The following is a 27,437-nucleotide window of genomic DNA, read 5'->3' on the forward strand; positions in this document are numbered from 1 at the left end:
ATAAAAGAAAAAGAAAAAAGTATATTCGCACCAATCGGAGTATTTTCCGGGATTGTTATGTTGGTTGGTGTGTCTTCAATAAAGTATGGATTGTTGTCGTTTTCATCGATCACGCGTAAAATAACGTCAGCGAACGAATACCGAACTGGAACTCCGTTGTCAGACGCACGGACACTGACATTTATCCAGTGTACCTGTTCATGGTCAATTCGGCCAGCCACTACAATCTCTCCAGACTCTGGATCTAACCTAATCAAATCTGTAGCGTCTGTAGATGAATCTACAACATTATACAATGTAAATCATAAATATAATAGTATCTATATTGATTGATATACAAATAAATTCAAAACCTTCTATCGAATAATGCATAGTTCGGTTTTTATCGGTATCATCTGCCATGACAGTGATAATTGGTACACCAGGTTGACTATTTTCCATCACAGTTCTTTTATAGACTTTTTGACGGAACACCGGATCATTATCATTTTCGTCATCAACATGAACAATTAAAATGGCTAATAAGACAAGAAATAAATTACAAAATATTAGTCAAATTAAAAAAATTAATTATGATAACATTGTATGTTAATGAAACTAGTTCACTAACTTTCAACAATTTGCTTGCCATTTACTGCGGCAATATCTTCGACAACGAGAGCTAACCGAATTGTTTCAACTTTTTCTCGATCTAACAGTTTGCCTACTTTTAAATAACCATCGACGGGAGTTAATACAAACGCGGACGGCCAATCATACTCAGTTGGTCTAACAATCACCCCATCTTCATTTCTAGCTTCTGAAGCATTCACGTCGATTTTATATCGCAACACCGGTTTGGCATCCGGATCTTCTGCTTCAACTTTTGTAATCACATTTCCAACCTTATGATATAACAATAATTGAATATATTATATAAACAAAAAAATCACCAATTTAAATTCAATTTATGAATTACCAATTCATTTTCTTTTACATGAACAGGTTCCATTTCTTTAAAAAACGGAGGTTTGTTATTCACATCTAGGATTTTAATCGTTACGTTTACTGTGGAACTGAGTTGTTGATCACCAATTCCCCCATCAATCGCCACAACTTCCAAATAGTACACATATGTTTTTGGTTGAGTTTTATCCGGATCCAATGATGCGCCATTTGCGACTTTAATCACACCTGTATAAGCATCGATTACAAATTTATCTTCAGCTCCACTACTAAGCCTGTACACTACAACGTTGTTTGGAGCTGATCCATCTTCGTCCCATGCGTTTACCTAAAAAATATGATTATATTAATTTATAATTTATTGAATGCATCACATTTCATCAATTAAACATATCTTTGAAAACAAATCTTAAATGAATGAACGCTCGCTTAACATAATAATAAAAAATATATCAAATCTCACCTTCAAAACCGTACTGCCACCAGATAAATCTTCAGATATAGATGTTTCATAACTTTTGCTTTCAAATTTTGGCCCAAAATCATTAACATCCTCTACATATATAACAACGTGAGTTTCATCGGAAAGTGATGGCGAACCATGGTCTTGTGCTTGGACAACCAAATTAATAGGTCGAAGATTTCCATTGATACTATTAACACTTTTTCGATTTTGTAGCTTTTCAAAATCTACAGGTCTTATTGGTTTTAAAAATCCCGTAATAGAGTCAATTGAAAAACTTTCAATCGAATAATCCGAATGTAGTATACGATACGATATTTCAGAATTTTTAGTGCCTAAAAATTTAAAAATTATAGTAAAAAAAAATACAATTCTAATTTCAACCATATATTTACCATTTAAATCTAAATCTCTTGCTTCTACGGTAACTGGAGATTCAAAAATTAAATGATTTTCTTTTAGTCTTGTTTCGTATTTAGAAGACAGGAATCGTGGCGAGTTGTCATTAACATCTTCCACATTTATAATTAATTGAACGGTATTCCTATTTCCTAAACCCAAATCATCCCGTGCTTCTATTGTTAAAAAGTGTTTAGATATCTGTTCACGATCAAATACAGGTCTATCTGATTGTATAACAATTTCTCCAGTTTCTGCATTTAATCTGAGACTAAAATAAAAATGATCAGAACCTTATACTTATATTTTATAATATAATATCATGTGTAGTATTATGTGTTACTTACAAATCCGCACAACTTCCTCTAATACTTGTATATCGTATACCATTAGTCCCAAAAACTCCTGAATCTTTATCTGTGGCTTTAACTTTTCCAATAGTCATACCAGAAACAGAGTTTTCATAAACAAAAACTTCATACATTGGTTGTGAAAACTCTGGGTAGTTATCATTAACATCTCTTAGATAAATCGAAACTGGTACAATGCTATATTTTGGATTATTAGCTATTGTTTCAATGGCGACGATCGTAAAATTAATCACTAGAAAAATAGTTCTTAAAATTATAATCACAATATTAGATATGGATATTTAAGTTGAATTATACCTTTAACAATTTCATAATCCAAATTAGCTGTTTTGTTTACGCGTATAAGAAATGATGCTTCATTAATACCTTCGGATGGCGTAATATCAAAATACCCAATACGGCCTTGTTGAATTCGTAAACGAAACGTACCATTTTTCCCTTGGTCGTAATCATAAACTTGTGGTATTGAGTCTCCAATAAAATTTACAGGAGTATTTTGTTGAGCATTCTCGTTAACTTCAGCAATGTACTGAAGGCTACGGAACGTCGGAGTTTCATCGTTTACGTCTGTTACGATTATAGTAACTTCAGTTTTCGTCCATGGACTAGGAAACACGTTTTTCGAGTCTTCAGTGGCCTAAAATGTTTTAAATTATATGTAAAAATATGCAATTAAAACAATACTAACAATATAATATTTATTGTACCATGATCTCGATAATAATAGCACCAGTTTTAATAATAAACGGATCTTCTCGATCCAAAATGCTTGTGGTGTAGACAATACCGGAGTTAGGTTCAACTTGCAACATTTCATTACCACCACGTGTAATTGAATATACAATGCGATTATCTATACCACGATCTCCATCGATTGCTTTTACTAATTATTAAACAGTTAATGTACATAGTATATTAATATTGATTAGTTTTCAATTTTTTTCACGTTTAATTTAAGCTAAATAAAAACCTTGAAGTATTGAAGTCCCTGGCGGTGCATCTTCGCTAACTCTAGCTACTGGAGTAACAACAACGAACTCAGGTGGTTGGTCTTCGACATCTTGTACTTTCACAAATATTGCAGCTGTACCGGTATTTCTCTATATCATTATGAGAGTCGGTTTATTATAATTATTAAGTAAAAATATTTTATACATAACGGAATGGTTTTAATATTTAGTCTTTATCTATACATGAAACCAAGTATAACTGTTATTAGCTTACGAACCTTTTCAACGGTTGCACGATCCACGGCTAATATTTTTAGTTGATGAAGTGATGATTTTTCATAATCTAAGTTCCCCACAAGACGAATCACTCCTTGGCCGTTTATCGTGGATATAGAAAACAGTCCATTTTCTATTGCATCTGTGTCTTGCAAATGATAAACTACCTACACGCATAGATAATAATTACATTAAATTGCGTTCGTTAGAAAATGTTTATTAAATATTGTTTAAGTTTTTAAGTGTATAATATACAAGTACTATAATATAATATCAATATTATTTAGCCACCCTAAATGTAGGGATTCGTTGAGTCATATATGCTTGTATACAATGTTTGTTATTTACTATATCATGAAATGGTTTAATGAACAATATAGCTTTAAAATACACGGTGTAGACGAACTTGAATGAGGGTGATGATCATCAGACCGTGAAACCCCAATTTGTTGCTATGTTACCTGTCCATATGGGCCTTCGTCTGCATCGGTGGCCTCAACCGTTGCAATAATCGTAGGTGGACTGTCCTCCGGTACAAATATTGTGTTTTGATATGGCTTGAATATAGGCGCATTGTCATTGATGTCATCTACAATCAACAAGAAACTCTGAGTAATAAAATTCCCATCTCCTAAATGACCATCAGTCAAGGTCAATACTAAAGAATATTCGTCTTTCGCCTGTAAAAAAATATTAAACATTTATACAAACAAATTATGAAAGAAGCTTATAATTTTTCATGGCGTTTTCATTTACTTCACGATCTAATTCGATTTTCAAATAAATATTAGCTTCACTTTTTCCAAAATTTTCAATTCTTATGACTTTATTGCCAGGTTCTCGGACGCCAAAAATTAATTTATCGCCGTCAGGATCAATACCACGAACCCGGTATATGAGACTTCCTAAAGACAAAAGCACCAATGTTACAACTTATTATATTTAACTTTTTATTTATATTAAAAAAAATAAATTTACTAACCGACAGGAGTCTCTGGTCCTTCTTTTAGGCGAACAATTATTTCGGTTTGCCAATCGGTAACGAACTGTGGAGGTCTGTTGGCAGTAGAAAACTGTACCAAGATCACTACTGTCAACCAATATATTTCCCAACCAAACCGATAGACGAACATATTTCGTCCTCTGTCGATGACATTATTTGCCGTTATTCAACTCAACATGTTATCACAATGAAAACTTCGGTTTTCATATCTGTAAAATTTAAGTAAATCTTGAAATATCCTTCATTATGAGATATTTAGAAACATATGGTTATTTTCGTATATTTCACGCACGTTGCGGGAGCCATCATTTTCATAAGACGGCATTTAGACGTAAACGAAAATTTCTATTGAATTGATTTCCACGGTTCGTTATATTATTGGTTCCGAAATTATATGGCTATCTATTATGTCCGAAAGAAATGCCATTCACGTACATTATTGTCACCGGCTATCCACGTAGTATTATTTAGTCATTATTTTATCATAAACAGTTACATACGATATGCAATATAGGAGGAATCGAGGTCGAGAGTAATAAGGCCTAGTAAATTGGTAAACAAATAATATGAACGAGAATGTGATGGACTCTAGATGGTGTAAATGAATGATAATGTACTGAAAATATAGGTTAACAACGAGATGCTTGCAACGGTTGAATGATTTACAACATGAATGCTGATGAATCACGGTGACTGTGAAAAAAATTAATTTATAATAATATGTATACATACATATACAGTAGTCAAAAGGATAAACGAAATCTCTAGTACGTGGGATTCGACAATAGGTTCCGTGGAACATCTGCTTTTTAAGATTCGTTGATCAACAAACGAAACAAGTCACGGACAAATATCCAAATTTCGGTCCGATTAATGATACAGCAAAATGATTACAAATTTTTTTTCGTGCATATTTAACCATCGATAATCAAAGAAACAGGTGTTGAAACATCTTATTTTATTCGACCGATTTGCAATCCACCTATGTCACTGACGACTGACGACACATTAGGAACACTTGAAAAAATCACTTGTGCGACATATTGTTTCCAAAGAAAGTGGGTGTAAAATTAAGAACAAAATAAATATGAGATAACAATTACATAACTAAATAGTAAAAAATGGTTTGGCAAGGAAAATGTAGGTTTTGTGAGTGTTATGATTTATGTCTCTTTTTGACAGTTAACAATTTTGGACCTTGTGTTTTACATAAATAGAAAAATTGAACTGTTGTTATCTGCAGAGAAAGCGTTAAAAATGTATACAATACTTAGAATTTGTATACATCAAAATATTGAAAACTTTCTAAATTATGGTTCTAATTTTAAAGTTTAAGAGAGTAATTGAATTAATTTTGTTTAATGCAAATTTATATATTTTAATAAACCAAGTGAAAACTGTAATTTATTATAAACATAAAATGTATCATATTCTTATCAAATATTCTCGAATTATAAACATTATATGAATTATAAGTTTTATATTATATACTATGGTATTTTTCACTTTACCTAATTATAATATATCAGCCGATAATATTATATTAATCTGATAGTGCATTTTTTAGGTTTTATGAAAAGTATGACATTAATTTATTTTGTTCCAGTTACTTTCTGTAGCATACACAGTACATTCATTTAAAATTATTGTCATGGTTGAGGAGAATCTACGTGTATACTAATGATGATAATAATAAACTTTAAAAGTAAATAATAAATTAATTACAAAGTCAAACAGATTGTATTTTTTAATAACAAGCATACCTTTTAATATATTTATTACATTAATGCAGTTTATGAAATCTTACTTCATGTTCATTATTTTTTACTCGTCTTTAAGCATATATAATTCTACATATTTTATGCTCCATTAGGATAGTTTTAAGCAATTATAATTTAAAATAAATTTAATATTAAAGCTGTTGAATAAAATAATTGTAATAATAATACATAATTGAAATAACTGTATTCATGTATTTGTGTACTGTTTACATTCTAAACATATTAGGTACTATTAAATGAGACAGATTAACTTCAAATAATTAAATTTATTAAGGATTATAAGTAAAGCAAGAAATGTATCACACCATCTTATAAATTTAATTGATCTTGCGTATGCCACGTGAACTTTATACTATCGATGCATTTGATCTTATTACAATTATTATGTTTTCTATAAATGCATGATATAACCAGAGGCCAAAAGGGTAATGTGTCGTAATATCATGGAAAACTAAGGTAATCCATTAAACGATCCACTAGGCACCGTGCATCACGAACACGATATAATACAAGGACAATAATGGCAATATTATCTTCTTATCAAATTTAAGAAATAAAATAATTGTAAGAACAAGATTACCCTAGATTTAAACAAAATTATTATAATTAACTTATTAAATTCAATATAATATCAAGAACAGTCTTGTAAAAACTAAATTTAAAAAACTATTAAAATATCAAAACTTATATTCGAACAAAAAAGTAGGTATTGAAAATATTTATAAAAAAAAGTTTTATATAAATACTCACTAAACATTTGAAATCTAATATTTTTTCATAATATAATATTGATACTCGCGATATTAAAAATAAATTCAAAATATTATTAGTAGAGTTATATATAACTTACAAGGTAGACCGATGACATAAATAATATTTCATAGTTATCATATCATAGAAACATTATACTTTATACACAACTCAAATTTAAATATTTTACACCTTTATAATTAATTTTTCTCAGAATTACCTAAACCAAATAAACGGGTAGGTATTTATTGAAAATGATGATAGCGTTAATATCGTCTTGAAGACTTATAAAAGTATTCTTATTGATTTTTAATTGTTGTAAAAAATTGATATAAAAGATTTTATAGTATTTAAATACAAATATATTATTTTTTATATTCTTAAAAGTATTCAGAATCCTAAAAAAAAAAAATTATATTTGAAATACCATAGTAATATTTCAAAAAGTAAAAATAACTTAGAATAAATAAATTTTAAATTAAAATACTAGTATCCAAATACTTATATTTAAATACTATACAAGAATAGCCAACTTTTATAGACTTATGATTAACTTTTTAAGTTTTTCTAGGCTGTTACACTGACTAAAAAAAGTTGTCAGTAATTAAAAATATTTTTTTATATACATGCATCTTACACATCCTTTATTTCATCTATTTAAAATACTAATAAGTAATAATAAGTTTAATTTTAGTATTTAAATATATTTTATATATATTTTAGTAAAATTTTTACATAAAACGTATTTTAAATTATTTTTTTATCAATTTATACGAACGCGACAAAGACCGTTATTTAATACGGAATATCCTTTAAATGACGCACACTATACATAGCTACTGGATCTCAGTTTATAATTGTGTTTTTCATAATTATTTATTACTAAATACTATGACTACATATTTTCTTTAAAAATTTTATAATTCTTATTTTTATAATCGTAAGATGAAAAAAGGTACAAAATTTGCCCAAAAAAAAATAAAAATAATTTATTTGTTTTCTTAATAAAATTAAAAAAAAAATTAAGGGAGTTACGACCGACTAGAACTCATGTCACGATCGACCAGTTGATCAACCCTGTATACAAAACTGACAATGAGTTATACTTTTATTATTACCTAATTGAAAATATAATTTTACATTACATAAGTGTAATTTTAAATTAAATAAAAAAATAAGTTAACGAATTTAAAAGCGATCCTGGTCTTTAATTTACCAACTGCAATGAGTGAGTGAAATGTCGTAGTTAAAATTAATTTAAATCATAATATAGATAACTGTACAAAATTAAAAACAATACAACCTATGAAAGGTAATTTTGTTTTAAGATTATTATTGTTGATCATGAAAATTAACAATTTATAAAAATAAATATACTTATATAAAAATCTTATATAGTATAGAAATAATAATATTGCTGTAAATATATGAAATAAAAAACTAGAAAAAAATCTCTCGGCTAACATATTAATTCAATTGTCATGCTTCCGTGATTATTATTTTTAAAATTAAAATCGAAATAACGGTTAAATGAATTTTTTTACCGTAATTGTTCAGAATTTTAATTGTATTAAGAAGTAATTAAAAATATTCTACTTCAATACCCTCAAAATATATAATATTAATATATTTTAACCGTTTAATGGCATAATAATAACATGTTACAGACAGATTAAAGATTAAACTACGTGAAAGTTGTAAATTACGTTTTCTTATTATAAAACAAAACATTGTTATGAAATCAATAGCACCATTCAAGACATAAATATTAAGATTATACCAATATAAGATTCAAAATATAAAAATAAGAAGATATTGCCATTAATTATACTTATGAAAAAACAATAAAATACCATTCATAACTTTATAGTATGTGCAATTTAAATACAATTGTTACGAAAACATCTGCCGTCAGTGTAAGCTTTTCTATTTTCAATATTGTGTGTATAATAACTAAAAATAATAAAATAATATAATTCGAATTTAAAGATTTGTTACACAAAACAATAATATTAAATGAACGACTAAATATTTTTATGAAGTCGAAGTGCATCTATAACGGATATGAATTAAGGATAAAACCGGAACAGTCATTGAAATTTTGTGACTATGAATTTCTAGGGTAATTTTTTCTATTTTCGTTTTCGTTTAAAATTTATCAATAAAATTAGTGATTTGAGTTGGTGATTTCATTATACAACAATATTACACGCCGTTGGCGTATACGAATATTCAACAAATTCATTACACACTAAGTAATAAACAAAGTTAATTCAATAATAATAATAACCGTTTTGAATGCAATATTGTATCGTCCAGAGTAAACCAATCTGAATTATATAATTAACAAGCCCAAAGGACATAAATCGCATCGTTTGCACTTTGTTGTAAACATTTGTGTTTCGAGTTTATTTCCGAGGCACATGGCATCCGTATAATAAACAGTCGTTAATAATGTTAGCATAAAATTAGTTTGAGCACAGTAGGTACTATTTACGCAATATGCACTACACGATAAAATAATTTACGTGCAATTATTATTATGATTGTCTCTTGATTGTTGTTTTTCACTATCGTATTGGCACTGTCTTTTCCAATCAACCGAACACAATAACACCCATATCATAATAAAGTCATCATATAGTGTAATGATAATAATACACCCGGCATGTGTATTTATGTTATGTATAGTTAAATGGACCGCGAGGATAATTGAGAAAGTAAATACGGATATCGTCTGATACAGCGATATTTGTTATTTTTTCAACGGCATTGTTATAAAAATAATAATAATTATATAACATTTGGGGTTTTATGAGTACGATAACCGTAAATGAATCCTGGACGATGGCATTGGACACCTTCATAACCGTGAAGTAGAGACTCTATCCTAGATGTTCCCGATAAACTGAATATTAACTCATGAGTACCTACCAGCTGAAAAAAGAATATCGACAGCCAAAATTAATTTAGCTTTAAGCCAAATCTTAAATGAACATCGATGCGCCGGTTTTGAGAGTATTGTGTAAAATTATATAAATCTAGCACCGCAATAATAATATAATTTATAGTAAAATAAGGCCTAGAACACCCTTCTTAGAACATAGACATCCATAGACATCGGTGAAATAACAAAACACGATACCTAGCTTAAAATAACCAGTGGTGTTCCCATAAGATATACCACATATACGCCGTATACTCTCAACATTATTTTGAAAATTCAAGGATATACTACGCATACTCTCAGGACCAAGCACTTTGCGGAGAAGTATTAAATGTAATTCGTTTTACAAAATCTAATTTAAGTACTATTTTGTCAGAAGATTAGTATATTACTATTATTATTATATTAAGTACCTAATTATTGACGGTGTATTTACGACGGTATCAATTTATTTAAATAATTTTAATTTCTAATTCTGTAAAGAATAAAAATGTATACAATTCAGTTTTTCTTTAATATTTACAACTCTTTCCCACCGCCATTACCGTACAGTAAAAATGTCCATATTTAAACACTCGTTGGCTAGTGGCGTACCCGTGAAACATTTTTTTGAGGGGGGAGGGCATAAATTAATTGCACAATTTTTTATGGTTATAATATAATCTGAAACTTTATTATAAATTATTACTAAATACTTAAAACTCATATTGATCACTTGATATCAATGATAATCACATTATAAAATAGTGACTATATGTGACCATCACTCCTAATCCCAATTCGGTCAAATATTGATATTTTATATTACATTGATAAATGATATCAAAAACTTTTGATATCAAACACAATTAAAATTAGTGAAAAATAAAAATATTTATAATTTACATTATTTAAACTGAATAATTAATTTGCATTATGGCATCAAAAACTTCTCGAGGGAGGATGCCCCTGTTTCCCCCCCCCCCACAAGTACGCCATTGTCGTTGGCATAGTATACTCTCAACAAAATGGATAGGAACATCACTGAAAATAACCATTAAGTGACAGGGAAAAAAGACATAAATAATTATCATTTAACCGATTTTAGAATAATAAAAATAATAATAAAAAAATTAAAAATTACGATGATATTAAATACGTTATTGAACGTTTAATCGACCAAACGAATCCGGTGTGTTCACGTAGTTTTCTCGGATCTTTTTTTTGGACACACGGTGGCGTTGCAGTCACGTTTGTCGACCGTACGGTTGCAACGCGAGCGTGTCATAATTTGCGCGCACGCCTCGGGGCTTCAATAATTGTTTTCCTCTTCGTTGTTGTTTTTGTTCTTCTTCCTCCTACGCCAAACACGGCGGAACATCCTGTCTCTTTTATTTTTATAATTTTTTTCCCCGTTCCTGCAGTACTTTACGTGTGTTCCTACTTGTCGACCGGTCACGCCATTGCGATTCCGGTGCAGCACACGCTTCGCGCGAGACTGGGGTTATTATATTATGATTATTATTACTAGAATTATTATTATTATTATTATTATTTTAATGCGTGCTGCTCTATGAGGCCGTCACTCCATTGGACTTAACCCCGATTTCAGACACTCGGGCACACGTTGTGTGTTTATTAGACGTGGCCATTTGAAAAAAAAACGAAATCACTTGTCGTTTAAAACGTTCAAACGGGGAAAGTACCTATATACGTATAATGTATAATAATCAGGGCTATGAATACAATTCGCTATAAAAACCTTAAAGAATGTATTGATAATTACAATAAATATAAAACGTTAAATTTCAAAATTAAGCTGTTATGTAACTATACCTAACTTTGGTCCGAAAAAAAAAGGAAGAATAAAATCGTTTATAGTTTACATTTAAAAAAACTTGTTCGTTTCTTTTACAGACGAATGAAATAACTATTTTTATTTGGACCACATTTTAACAAGAAAATAATATAAATTTAAAATGACAAAAATAAATATACTATGGTAAATGATTCAAATTTAATGTTAAAAAAAAAAACAAATTCATAGGATTTCTTTAGAAGAAAAAAAATTATTTTTTTTTTTTGCAAATTCACAGTCCCAATAATACTCGTAATTTTCTATAGTTTTGTTTACTACATACTTATTTATTTATAAGGAAAGAAAAAAATTCGTTTCTTCTTGATAAAAATTACTAGATTGAGAAAAACAACGGGAAATGGAATTTTGGTAATGTGCATCTGAGAAAAAACCGAAGTTTTGGTTCATCGAATCTGACCGGTTGGTGACACCGCTACTTCACCGTGTCGCCGTAACAGAATATATGCTTCTTGTTTTAACGAATCTGTGAATTATTATTTAACATCAACTACACAAGTAATTTATATTATTTAATATTTCTATAATGTTAATACACACATATCTATAATTGTAAATAAAATTTAAATAGAAAAATATTAAAAAATAAATAATAAAAAATGTAACTAAAAATTAATAAATGATTAATGGTTAGTGTTATGGTTAATGGTTTGCACTAGAATAAAATATTACTAGCAATAACTATAGTTAATGAATTTACTTATATTTTTATCAGTTTAAAACGTTTAAACTAACAATATTACCTCTTTAAAGACTTAATTTTAAAATATGCTTTCTATAACCAATTGTCAATTAGTTTCGATTCTATTACAACAGTTCAGACCAAAATGTTTTCTGAGTCCTGATGCCGTTGCATTACCTACCATTGTTATCAAAATAAATAATTGTATAATGATAATGTGCCATAATTACGTTTTTTCACTATATACAAATTATAAACAATAGTAAGAATCTCTGAATCACGACGTTTGACGATTATGAAATATTATTAGTACGGTGGACCTAATCACAGTGACACGATGTTTATAGTATACAGTGTAAACATAACATATATATATATTTTTTTTAATAGCTTCATTTGATAAATTACAAACTATTCATAATTTTGTATAATAAGTATTACGTGAAAAATAACGATTGATAAATGGAATTAATTATTTAAACATGAGAAGGAAATCACATAATTTTAACATCTCTTAATATTTTATACTTGAGATATTAAGTTGCACGGTACTAGTTTCTTTTGAGTCGTCTAATCGGGTTTCCAGGGAGTGTAATTGATGCATCCTTAATAAGTTGATTAGGGTTTGATTAACGTTTGTCGAGAAAGTGTTTATAGAAGAATGCAAGCATAATACTATAATGTATATTTGAATACCTATAAATAAATTTACTAAGTCGTAATAGCTACATTTAAACAAAAGAAACGTACTTCAATTAAGTATTTAAATACATACTATGTAATCGAATAAAATTGTATAATTCTTAAAAAGGTACAATTCAGATAAATATATTCAATTACGTGTTTTGAATATCTTTTTAGCTCTTCGCCACATACACATTTTATGTATTCAATCAGAGACTAAACAATATTTTATTTTTAACAAATAGTAATTAGAGGGTGAAAAAAGGTGTAATAATATGTAAGGTTAAAAACACGAAGAACATGTAGTTACCATTAAGTTGTCTAGACATAGCTCAAATTCTTTTGGAATATTTATTTTTAATTTATACTATTTAAAATAATAAAATAATCATAAGAAGCTATAAATAAAAAAGGAAGAGCAACTAAATTATAAATTAATTTTAATTTTTTACTTAATAATTTAATTAATTTGATTAAGTTATAAAATGTTATTATGAAAATTTTTCATTAGAACAACCCTTGCTCAAAAAGCTGTTTACCCAATACAACATTCACGCGAGTCATAAGGTCACCGTTATGCTGTTCGCTATTGAAGTAATCTATAGATAAATTAAGTTTTTATCCGTTAGTACGTGTATAAGTGTTTCGAGTGTAAAATAAAAGTATTTCCTTGCGCAGTCTTGTTGAAGAGTACCAAAGAATCTACATTTGACCATATTATAATACATATTATAGTACAACGTTAAGTACATGACATCCGACAGCTGAATTCGTACTGAGTTCAGAATTTTCTTTTCATCTAGTTTAATACTTCTTTTTAATTTTTTAGATTTTAATTTTTCATGCCTTCCTTTCTTCTCAACAACAAAACTACATAGTCGTCCGAATTCTGTGGGTGAGACACGCAGACAGTCGCTTACACAGAAGAGTTTATGCATGGTACACAGTAATAATTATAATATTATGTACAGAAGATCGAAATAATACTCAAGACGAATACGAGCGAGCAATAGTTTCTCCGGCTCATCGACCCGCGGCCATTTCGCCGATGCACGTGACCCATCACACGCGGCGGCAGATCGTGCAAATCTCGTAAATCGGGCGCAAAGCACTATAACCGATGCGTATACCACGGTATAAACGTTATAATAACGTACACAACATAAACGGCTGGTTGTGAAATGTGAATACGCTACGATTTGTCGTGGCAGCTACGGTTTTTTTTATTCTCGTAAACGCTCGAGGTATAATCTTACGTATAATCGACGAGAAACGGCCGTCGTGTTACTATATAATAATAATAATAATATTGCCATATTATTTCCCATAGAAAAGATATCACTCAGCGTTTTCTCGTGCGCATCTATCTCTTCTCGCACACCGTTATATATATATATATATATATATATACGTAGTTATACACGTTACCTACCCATCGTAGCATAATATTTTACATCCTTGTCACGTGTTTTTTTTTTACTAAAATTATTGGTTACAGAATGTCGTGTTTGGAGTTTTCTTATCCGTGTCTGTTTTAAAAAATCGGGATACTGCACAAGAATCGTTTACGCAACTTCATTTCATAATTGTTATGTGCAGCGCTTTGGAAAAGATATATTGATACATTTTTAAAATAAGGTTTAAACTAATTGCAACAATCACATTTTATATATATAGTTATTAAATATCAAGTAAATATAAAACTCAGTTAACTGCAATGATCAATATAAAATTATATTTTATTCCAGAAATTCAGGGACAAATCTATAGTTGGTTTAAAAAATACTTAAATTTATACATCAATTATATATTAACTAATCAAGAAAATATTTTCTCTATAAATGAGAAGTTTAAAATTAAATCCCTCGAATATAAAATATAAATATAAATTTAAAAGATTCCCCTAGTCCCAAATAATAATATCATTGAAAACAAAAAATCATAATTCAAATACAAAAATAAAATAAATTCCAAATAATGACTATATAAAATAAAAATATTATTACTTTAATATAAAATACATTTAAAAATTAAAAATATGTTATTTCTCTCCATTTCAATTAAATGTATTTAAAAAATACTAATATTTTGGGATAAATATTTTAGAATAGGTACTTCTTAATCTTGTTTAATTAGCAATCAAGTGACGTTAATATACTATTTATTTTAAAATCAATAAATAAAAATGAAAATATAGACTTGTAAGGCACATAATAATAATTATTAGTGATATTACATAATGTGGTATTTTATCGATGATGTGTGGTTAAATTTGGGTACGTTAGAAAGTATTTGTTTCATTCATGTTGTAGGTTTAGAGTTTTATAGTTATTCAAATACATTGGAATAAAAATTGGTAAGGTATTTTTTTAAGTAATTTAACGCAATTTAAATAAATTGTGACACAATTTATCAATATAGAATTTTCAGCGTGAGAGAAAAAACAATCGAACAAAGACACTTGAGCGTTTTTAATTAGTTGAACGAATACATAGCTACATAGTTAAGGGAATTTTTAATTAGATATCAAGAACATTGAAGTTTAGATATTCTTCGAGGGTTTCCTACATTATTTGAATAACAATAATGTATTTATGAAATAACATTTATTTTGATGACTTGTAAAACAAAAACTTCGATTATCATAAAAAATATTAATAATAAAATAAAATACATTTTTACAATTACATATTAGCTTCCTTGAAACATGTACAATCAGTGACGGTGCTTGCAGGTCCGGCTCAAGTGTTTAAACAAATATAGGCGAAATTTAATTTTTGCTGCCCTTTACGTGTAAATATTTTATGAAATATTTTTTTTATACATAAAAATTGTCCAGGAAAAATGCCGCCTATGGCGTGGACCTATTTCGCCTACCCTTTGAGCCAGGCCTGGGTACTAGAATTTGCGAGGCCTTGTGCAAAATAAATGTTCGGTCTTAAAATTTCTATTAATAAAATATTTTAAGATCAGTTAAATAAGAACCACGGGGCCTTAATTTTAATTTAAGGCACGAAACTCTGGACTACTGCCCCTATCGCCACCTCCCTCGCGCCGTCCCTGTGTACTATATATATTATTTATATTATATTTTTGTAAATATTGAGAATAAAAACTATATAATATTCAAAAAATTTAACGCAGTGTTTTATCATTGAACTACACCAATAATAAGAATGTATAAATAACATTTTTAAGATATTTCTTTATGTTCAATGTAAATTAATTAAATAAAAAAATGAAATCTTTCAAACAATAAATAAAATATAAAAGAGAACAATTAACAGTTATTTTATTATTACATAGGTAAAACTAAAGAATAAAATATATTATACTTGTTGCTATTACTATATAATAATCAATTAATATTATCCTACTCGTAAATCTATATTTCACTAATTTCAATTTTCATACACTTCGATTTTGTTGAGAAATTAGAACAAACATCCCTGCTTCTACTCCTTTCTTCCTGGACCCATGACTGAATATATAATATACCCATGAAAATGACATTTCAGTCTTTTGAAAAAACATAACAAATGTTTTGAACTCAAATAAAAGACGCCCGTTTTCAGATTACCACGTAAGGCATAATACCATCAATGGAAACACGTACGTCGCATTGTGTATTGTTCGAAAAATCTAGACAAGCTTAAATATACGTTTAAAAGATTAGAATTCGACCGTGTCAAAGAATACAGACGCAAATAATATAATGTCGTGCAATAAATCAACCAACATTGAAAGAAAAACTTACTTTTTTATCGAGATTCTACTGTAGACAAATCAAAGTATAACTTTCTCAAAATACAATTTTCCAAAGTTTAAAACGAAGCATATTACTTTCTGACAAACTACATAGGTACTGTACAATAAAACGATTATTCGTAAATTACCATACAAATATAAATGATGAACGTTTTACGGTATTCTTCGTGTTTTACAACACAAGGAATTCAATGATCAGATTTTTTTTTAATGAGTACCGATTGGTAAATGAGTATTCTAACAAAATACTGTACATCCGTTCAATATAAACTAGGTATGTTTTATTATCGTCATTATAATGTGACCGCGCGTGTGTTTATAAACTAGTTTGAAATCGGGTTATGTAGTGTAGGTGCCCATAGGCGAGGTATCTGGATGCGTTGTACATCGATAGTTGCAACTAATAAATAACGTAGTGCATATGAAGATGAACAATGAAATTATAAACGCACTGTACATTGTTCGGCGATAGAAAATCATATAATTCAATGAGAAATTCACGAGAAAACAGTATATACCTATTGAACATTGTGAAAGCCCTCGTGCGGTCGGAAATGTGAGCGATTTAAACGTTTGCGCGAACATTTGGCGGTCGTACAAATATAAGCTTATTATACATTTACGTCCTACACCAATAATAGGTACCTTTTGTGCATACATCAGTGAAAATTCCGATTTGTGCGGCACATCAAATAACATAATTGTATGTTTACAATAATAATAATAATATACTGTTATAAGGCGTACACCAACATAAATATATATACTTGTACATACTTGCTTGGACGTGTATATTATTAGTATATGGATATTGTGTATATTGTGCTATACAACACTCGAAGGAGGTAATAATAAGTAGAGCACGGGGAAAACAAACATCATCTCTGCGCAGAAACAGTATTCACCTCGTGAATTTGAAAATTGTCGTCACAGTCGGTGGGGTGCACTGTACACATGAATATTATGTTTCTGTACAAACGTGCTCTTACCGCATTTGAAAACATATTTTGTTCGATGTTTCGCGATCAAAAATGATTTCCGTAGCGAAACGTTCCCATGCTCCGGTTCCGCATTCGTAGATCGGATATACCACTCGTCGGCCGATCGTGTCCCACGCACATGCACGCACAAGTGCGCGTCTGTAATTTTGTATAATTGCATCTGCGGTAAAACTACTAACCATCGGTTAATGCTTATCGGTTGAATGATTTTTAATTCTTCGGAAATATAATTATTACGAATCACTTTTAGTCAACAGTGCTATCATTTTTCAATTATATTTTCAAGAAAATTATGATAAAAACATCCTTCCTTTATACATATTTCCTTCTTTGGAAAATCAAATTTAATTGATTAATCGAACAGTTAGATTTATTTTTTCATTCATTAAATATCTTCAATATAAATCTAACAAACTCGGGTATCTATACCATATCTAAATAACACTTGGATCAAGGACCCATAGTTACCACCTTCCATCTCCTATTCTAATCAGCATTGTTCACTATTTAGAACATACATACTACACGATATCGACGATCATCCACGAAGCCAGCCGCCGGGACCGTCACGCGCACGCGAAAATCCGTGGCTAGTATATTACGCGTATTTTCCCCGAAACACGACCTTGTATACCACTGCAGGCAACAAAAGAGATCATCTCGCCGCGCGTCGTTCCGTTTGAGCCACCAACCATAAAAAACCATTGCCAGCGAGTTATAATAATAATAAAGCACGAAAAGGAATACAATAATACGTATAAATAACAAATAGAATACATGATGATAATAACAATAGTATCACGTTTCGGCGTACATACACCTACACGCGCATTTTGCTCGAGAGACCAATTCCTCACCAACATACTTTATATATTATAATCCTTCTTCCTCCACCCATCTGGCACGTTGACGAATCGATTGTATTCCATTCAACGTCGAGTGTCTTCGTTCTTTCGAGTCGAATATTATGTATAAGTATGTATTTATGTAGACACATAGCGGTAGTTCAAACGGATATATACTCGTTAATAGTACATATTTGAAACCAAACACATTATAATAATGTACTGTACATAATTCTACACAGCAATCGACGTCATGGAACACGCTATTCGTGTTGGTCTTCGTGCGGCAACAACACGTCATTATTTTACACGTCCAAGTTCAAGCATTAACTAGATCATAATTTTAGACTGAAATTGTATAATACAATTTCAGTTATTATTATACTATAGGTGAATAGATGAGTAAATACTATATCTATACATAATTAGTTTCAATCAATAAATAAACGATTTCCATTTTCTTATAAAATTTTGTTTCTACTCATCAAACGTACAACGTTATTATGATAATCTTGAGAAGCTAAATGTAACATAGGCACCAATAAAAGAATCTTTAAGATTTTAAACTCCTACCGATTAAAATGTACAGAGGTGCTATTTTTAAATTATTTGATTAAGAAACTGGAGTTGAAAGACAAATGTTTAAAAAAACTGAATAGGACTCATTTCCTATATGTTAATAAAAATTGACGCTTATGATCGATATCTAGTGAAAAAATTAAAAAAACAACAAAATTTTATTACAAGTGCAACAAAATACAAACATACTTCCTTCATAAAAAGAAATGTTTTGCCAACCCACCATTAAAATACTTAATTTTTGAAGTTATATTAAATCGTTATTTTCTTTATACGATTTACCATTATCCTAATAAACTATTGTCCTTCTTAAATATTTTATTAATTTTATTACATTAATTAAAATCATAAATGAAGTTTAGCTAAACTTTATCACTATATTCATTGACTGTTAGGCGGTGCGAAATTTTCCGGGTGAGCAAGTTTTCAAAATTGTTGTAGTTTTTTGGTAAAATGGCTATTATTAAATACCTATATAGTTTTATCTTAAGTATTTTCGGACATTTTTTGATATTATAATACTTTAACTTATCAAATCATTATATCTATGTTTTCTTGACAATTTTTTCCATATTCAATTTTAAAAAAGAATAAAACAGATACTTATATAAAATCTTTTAATTCATAAAATTGATCGAGTTGGATTAGTAAACTGTATTTTTTTGCACAACATAATTTTATATATAATTTGAAACACGAAATCACGAAATACCGAATTAGACGGGGTTCACGAAAACATATTTCGTAAAAATGTCGTAGGTGAACAATAAGTTCACAAAATACAAATTTATGACGAAACATGATACGGGAATGTGTCAAAACTATTCTCAGTCATCTCAACCATGTACAGTATATCTGATATACCTATTTTTATTCTTAAAAAAATATAATAAATAATATATAAAATTTAATAATAACAAATATATAAATATAATATAATAAACTTTAATCAAAACATTATGCGCATTATATTATGTAAATTATTGCAGCTAAATCGTTGTTAAAAATCGATGACTTCATAATACTACATGAAATATTAAATAATAATAAATTAATTTATGTACTTGTTTACGACCAGGCGCGGATACAAAAGGATATTGGAGAGCTTCAACTCCCATGAATTTAATTAAATATTAAACATATTACACTCGTATTATGGACACATATAAACTCCACTACAAGTACCTTTTTTTACTGTTAACTCCGCCAGAAAAAAAAACAGGTAAAATTGAGTTCATGTAAACTCCGCCATTGAAAAAAATCAGGAACAATTGAGAACATGTAAACTCCGCCAGTAAAGAAAATCAAGTAGTAGATAAAATTTATTAAAAATACATAATTTTAATTTATACAAAGAATCAAAATTAAAATCAAAATTGGTAACTTCATTGCATAACTTAGGCAAGCGGCATATTGGACTATTAATAACATAATTTCGAGTAGTGTGGGATCTATTATTATTACATTTTTTTAGTTAATTGTGCTCAATTCATCCAAATTCGGATTTTCTAATAGTAAATGATTGACGTTTTACAATAATATTTTAATATTACATTTTGTTTACGGGTAATTAATATGACACTATCGAGAGCCCAGGAAGCGATTGCCCCTTCGCCTCTCTGGCCAGTCTGTCCCTGATTTTATGTAATTTTTTTTGTTCAGTTCCCCCTCCATTTTTAATTTCTGGATCCACGCCTCATTAAAACCAATTTTTAAAATATTGTAACAAATGGTTTGAAGGTTTATAGATTTTAAGTAGACTGTCATAAATATTTAAACTAATAAAGTTAAGTGTAAATATAGCAGACATTCGTCCGGAAAAGGATACGGTTTGTAACATAAATATCGCCCAAAATATCACAATACCGCCATAGAGTCTCATCTTCTACTTCTTTTACATACAGTTTACAGACGGTTAGGTTTTGGAAAGCAGAGCGAACGCGTAAACGATACACACATCAATAATTATATCAATAGATGAATCTTTATTTTCTACACAAAAATACAATTTAATCAATCCACTTGTATTCCTCAGTTGACATAATGAGATGTATAAATTATCGATTATCGTGAAAGTAAAAACCACACTAATGTATTATAAATACGTAGGTGTAGGACCAAAGGAAAATAATTTCTTTATGCTAAAAAAATATTGTGGTCTGCAAGCCATATTCATATTACAAAATCGTTGGGTAAACAATTTATACAAAAAAAATTAAATAATAATAGAAAAATATATGTTATGAATCATTTGGTCACATACCAAATAACGTTTCCTTATTTAGCGGGACCGACAGAACTCAAAGCATATTGCTAAAAGAAAAAAATATTAATTGTTCAACGAGAATTATAGGAATGGTTAAACGAAAACGTGTGTAACGGATTAGCACCACCAGCCACAAAAGCACGTTTCTTCGTAATTATGAACAGATATTTTTTTCTTTAGTAAAAGTAACAATAACATCTATTACGCTATGGTTAAAAGAAGAAATTGTGAATTCATGAATCTGAAAATCGTTCAATTCATCCGGATAAATCGATTATACTTACTAGGTAGAAATAAAATTATTCAACTCGTATTATAAAAATCGGTACTTACATTAGATATTGAATTTAATTGTACGAAACTTATTTTACCTATTTGTTAATAATATTTAATTTCCTATTATTTATAAAACAATTTCTTAAAATGAATTAAAAAAATATATATATACAAAAGTTATTTCCTATACTTTTAAAAATTATATTTCAAATGTATTAAATTCAACTAATTAAATTAAACAAATCAGCAGATCCAATGTAAAAATGAATTAAATATCATCAGTTCTTTATTTAATTTTTAGCAACAAATATTTCATAACGGTATTAATATTATAGTTTTCAATCTAAATCAAAATTATTTTCTATTTTTTCTTCACCTACATACCATAAACTTGAAGGTTATATTATAATATTAAAAACTGTTAGAAAAAAAGCACATAGGTTTTTATTACTTTGTCTTTTAACTTTTTATTTTACTTGTTAGAATATTTCTTACTATACTATTTTTTACATGCATAATATTTATAAGATCTATAATATATAATAATAAACTCATGATTGTATAGTAATCAAATTGAAAAATATTTTAGTATTTATGAGGTCAAATTCAGATGATATATGAATTTTTACGCATTTATTATTAAAAAATAAATAAAAAATAAATATATATTAAATGAGTTTCTCCTATAATACTTTTAATATTAAGAATTAAATAAATTTATTTATTTATCATGCTCTAGTACATTTAAGAAATGTTATTATCATTATATTATTTTATTAATCTTATGTATTTATACTCGTATCTAATAGTTTATATTATACGGTTCATTACTAATACAACACTTAAAATAATTTTACTTATGAATTACAATTATTTTTTAATTTAAATTTACTTAAACAAAACGAAATGTACTCTTAATTTGTTAAAATAAATTTTTAAGTCGAACAGTAATAAAAATTAATCAATTACTAAAACTGAACAATTATTTTTTATTTTTTAAATTATATAATATGCTATGTCATTGTTTGAAAATGAGATATCATGTACGTTGTCACCTGCCAGATTTTACAGATGTGACGAATTGATCTAACGGAATCTATTTTTAATTACATCTTATGATTAAAGACAAAAAATACAACAATATTATTATACCGAACGTTAGAAATAGCTGTTTTGATAATATACCGCAGTACATTAATTACACATCATCTGACTGTGCCATGGATAAACAATAAAAGTTTATTGTACATATGCAGGTGTCTAGATTCGCATTAATTTTTCCAATGTAACAGTAACCCGGTTTAGTTTTCTTAAACGTATACGTGGGTGCTTTAAGTGGAAAATCATTAACGTTTTTCAGTCTATACAGTACTAGGAGGCAGATGAACCCAACCGAGTGGAAACGCTGACCATTCACGGTCTGTGGGTCAGACCGGCTGATGTTTATATCCTGGTTCAATGTATGGACATTACATATAGGTACATAGTTTACAGGGCATGTCAAATTTACAAATTTACCTTCCAAAAACATAAAATAACAACTAAATAACTAGATACGTTTTTTTTATATAAGTACGAATTATTTATTGAAATAACTATATCTTTTTAATTATTTTCAGATAAACAATATAATTTATAATATGTAACCATGAAGATAGCAGTAATTTTATGAGTTGACAAATATATTTTATTTTAATGTAATACAGACGAGTAATAATTATTTGAACCGTTGATTAATTTGAGATCAAAAAGTATTTGAGTTATAAATTATATTAATACATCAAAATTTATTTTAATTAACCTAAAATTAATTCAAATGATTGAGGGTTTTGAATTACCAAATCTTTAAGCAATCGCGATTCGTTTATATCAGTCAATGGATTAAATGAGCTAAAATTTGAATTTTAAATACTTAGATTATTTAAATTTCGCAAATATAGATGTACAAAAATATAATATACCTAATAGTTATTAATACTAACTACTTATGTGCTATTATATAAAACATTTTTCTAAGGATTTTCTTTTGAAAAGTATATGAAGTATAACGAATTATCATGTATAAAGGAACATATATAAAAATAATACTTAGTATTCACCTATGAACAAGAATTGTGTTAGTTATAATTTTGATATTAATATGGAGAATTTATAATCTATTTATAATTTAATTATAGTTATATTGAACGGTAGTGACCTAGGGACCTGATCTTTTAATAATTTTTATTTTTAGTAGTTACCTAATAAAATAATCAATATTTTTAAATCAGAAAAAAGTTTTCAGAAATTAATTTAAATAAGATAATACTTTGTAAAAAGTATTAATAAAAATATTTTTATAATAAGGTTTTCGTCTTTGTGTTTTTTAGGTTAAGGCTAGTTGTTCAGATTGGAAAAATAAGCTAATTACAATGAAAACTTTAAGTACGTACAACAATTTTAAACACTAAATTCAGTCAAGGCATTCAAAAAAGTAATTTATGTGATTAAATATAAAATCAAGTACATTTTGTTTATTATTATTCTAATCTTGGATAATACTTGTTTTCTGTAATTTTGGTGATTAAATAAGTCCAAAAATATCAACAAATAAAATTTATGGAAGAGACATTTACATCATTCAAAGATTATTTTTCAACAAATATTTGAATTATATATTTAAAATGATAAACTGAAGAATATTTTAAAATTTAAAACAAATATACAATTATATTATAAGTACATATTTGAATGTATTAACAAAATAAGCTTCTATAAAATAATACTAGATACTCCAACATTTAAGAGTTAAAATAATTTAGTTCAATGCACAATGAATTATTTTTAGTATACATTACTAAGAACCAATATTATTATCTTAAATTCAATAATAGAGCAAAAATCCAACAAACCATGTTTTATCGACGATTTTAGTAAGTAGATAATTTTTCCATGTCACAATACGCTTCATTTTTTTTATTTGCGTAGTACCTATTTGATATAATCAAATATGATTATTTTTTAGCTTGCAAAACTAGAACATAATCAGAATATAGGTACACGTTTTCACCGATTTAAATTACATTTTATATGAAAAACGTGGTTAATATATTTAAAATTAAATTTTGCAGTTCCCTAAGACAAAGTACACTTGTCGAATTTAAGGTCATTTCCGGAGGAGACCACAGTACGTGGTGATACAAATTGTGCAAACTCGCTTACCCGATCCGAAATTTAGTGACATGATATCCAATAAAGGCACGATATATTAATTTGTGATTTCAATTTTTTGCTGTTTGGGAGATGCTTCTTTCTTTCTATAACTGACTTTAATCTCGGTGAATCAGGTATTTTATATTTTAATAAAAATCTAAAAGCAGGTAAAACAAAACAGGTAATATAAATACAATTTATATAGTTCTATGTAAATCAAGAAACTATTTAAAGTGTTAACTTTTAAACTTCGGTTAAAATATAATATATTGTTAATATTTGAGTACGACATAATATAGTCAGGGACGAGTTGTTATTTTTTTCCAAAAAATATAAATCAAACGGACTCACAATAACATTATTTTTTTAATAAACAAATGCAATTTTATACAAAAAGATGAAATTTTAAAAATTAAATAAAATGGCCCACACGAATAACGGCTAACCGGGAAATTTTTAATTGAATTCGCCCTTTTAGGTAATAGGTAAACTATATTAGTATACATTGTATAGGATTGTTTTGTCATCAAGAACTGAATGCAAGGCCCCTAAACGAAAATTTGTCCAAAAAATGTATAAATTCGCACGGTGAATTCCATTCATAAAATGTATTAACTAATATAATAGCATGTAACAGGGGCGTATTTAGGGGGGGGGGGGGGGTGATGTGGGTGTTAGAACACCCCCCATCGACCATATTTTATGGTTAGGTTAGGTTAGGTTATGGATAGGTTTCACCAAATTGCAAACTTACTTACAGTATAATTTGAATAAACGTTGTATACAACTTGTAGATTTTACATATACTGTCTTAATTTAATCATTTACATGGTATTTATTAATGTAATACGGGGGGGGAGGGGCAGAGCCTCCCAATCACCATGAGTTGATTAAATTTTAAAATACCCCCATTAAATGAATCCTGGATACGCCACTGGCATGTATCCAAAGCCGCAGTTATCTCGTACAGGGTTAATTTTATTATTCTTAACCCAACTCTTTAATTTACAAAGTACAATATTTTTACATCGCGGTTGAACCAATGAAAAAGTACGAACGAGAGCCCACCGATTAATTCACGACTTCCCAACGGTTCCAGTTCCGGCCCTATGGGTAGAGCAGTACGGTCGCACCGAGCCCTGCATATTATGAATCACGTATATCTCTTTACATATAGATAATCTCATTATTATATTGTCATCGGAAAACGGTTATTTATTGTTATTATCGACGAAAATGAAGACTGTGACAAATATCTTAATGTTTATAAAATTATATGAAAATTAAATATTTATCCCCGGTATTCTATACCTATTATGTGGAGGATAAATAAATATTTGAAAGCTAAGCCCCTCTCCCCCATCCCCTACCTAATTTTGTCCATGTCCCTCATAAGAAAATTTAATATACGCCACTGGATACTTCCATGATATACGTAAGAGACAATGATTACGTGAAATACTCACCCGATGCTTGGTTGCAAAAAGTAATTAAAAGTATCGGTCTTATTCGTTTCGGTGTTTGCAAAATCGCCCAGTTGAGAAGACGAGTGATGAATAGTAAATCTAATACACCGTCAAGTGCAGCAGACAACCGCACAGGCACAAAAAACTAATAAACCAATTGTCAGTGCACTGAAAAAATATCATAATACGGTTCAGAAACGGTACGGACGGAACGTGTGTTACACCGGTCGCGCGACACGAACTGAAGAAACTGTCAGCTGCCGGGTACCGAGGAATAGTGAACTTGCCGTAGACGGGCGCGTGATTTGAACCGGAAAATTCAATTCTCGTTCGTTTTTAGCGCGGGTCTCCTACTCGAAATCGGACTGTCGACGATGTAGCCAACGTGATTGCAACCCCGGGGGATTTTAGCTTGCTCTTAACGGGCGACACTGACCCGATCGCGCCCGACTTCCAGTCCACTGACAACCACAACTGATCGGCCTCGGCGTTATCACCGTTTCAATATTTATTTATTATTATGATTCCTTACAATAATATAATTTCGTTATATTCCGTACTTACTACGCCGTTCCCTGGCCGTCGGTGTGTGTCGAAGGATCGCGATTGCGCGCATGAAAACCCGCCGGTTACGAGATAATATACTGACAATAGTATAAAACTCGTTGGCAAAGCTGCAGCTATTGTCCGCCGTGATCAGCGTGTTGTTTAATACAATGGACCACTTCCTCTTTGCTACTGCGGCTAATCCAGTGCCATAACTGTTCATGGTTTGATCAGCAATATGAATAACGAAGATGACGATCTTCACCAACCTAGCACCAGCAGAGCAGTGCTGTCTAATCAGAAATCTGAATGTTTGAAAGAATCGTCTAGGTATCTTGAAGCTACGGTTTGTTTTCATTGATGTACATTTTTAATCTTGTTATTTTTTTTTT

The 27,437-nt window shown here is 28.9% G+C and overlaps 1 protein-coding gene across 3 annotated transcripts in view; it reads right to left on the minus strand.

Moving 5' to 3' along the window:
- Positions 1 to 26,790, minus strand: part of LOC112693627 (cadherin-23) — a 30,929-nt gene extending 4,139 nt beyond the window's left edge. The window contains exons 1-16 of one of the 3 annotated variants that reach the window (XM_025568781.1): positions 26,500 to 26,790; positions 25,043 to 25,190; positions 4,387 to 4,616; positions 4,161 to 4,309; positions 3,866 to 4,084; positions 3,407 to 3,571; positions 3,149 to 3,278; positions 2,886 to 3,061; positions 2,476 to 2,815; positions 2,155 to 2,410; positions 1,804 to 2,078; positions 1,409 to 1,743; positions 959 to 1,273; positions 611 to 884; positions 354 to 518; positions 32 to 280 (exon numbers count right to left, since the gene is read on the minus strand). In XM_025568781.1, coding sequence (XP_025424566.1) covers positions 32 to 280; positions 354 to 518; positions 611 to 884; positions 959 to 1,273; positions 1,409 to 1,743; positions 1,804 to 2,078; positions 2,155 to 2,410; positions 2,476 to 2,815; positions 2,886 to 3,061; positions 3,149 to 3,278; positions 3,407 to 3,571; positions 3,866 to 4,084; positions 4,161 to 4,309; positions 4,387 to 4,537 — 3,199 coding nt within the window. In that variant the 5' untranslated portion in view covers positions 4,538 to 4,616; positions 25,043 to 25,190; positions 26,500 to 26,790. Of the gene's footprint in view, positions 1 to 31; positions 281 to 353; positions 519 to 610; positions 885 to 958; positions 1,274 to 1,408; positions 1,744 to 1,803; positions 2,079 to 2,154; positions 2,411 to 2,475; positions 2,816 to 2,885; positions 3,062 to 3,148; positions 3,279 to 3,406; positions 3,572 to 3,865; positions 4,085 to 4,160; positions 4,310 to 4,386; positions 4,617 to 24,732; positions 24,812 to 25,042; positions 25,191 to 26,499 lie in introns of those variants that run through there. The other 2 variants (XM_025568780.1, XM_025568782.1) reach the window with 2 other exon arrangements.
- Between the last annotated feature and the right edge of the window lie 647 nt (positions 26,791 to 27,437).

The sequence above is a fragment of the Sipha flava genome, unplaced genomic scaffold (genome assembly GCF_003268045.1).
Source record: "Sipha flava isolate LNK unplaced genomic scaffold, YSA_version1 89_pilon_pilon, whole genome shotgun sequence".
Classification (NCBI taxonomy): Eukaryota; Metazoa; Arthropoda; class Insecta; order Hemiptera; family Aphididae; genus Sipha; species Sipha flava.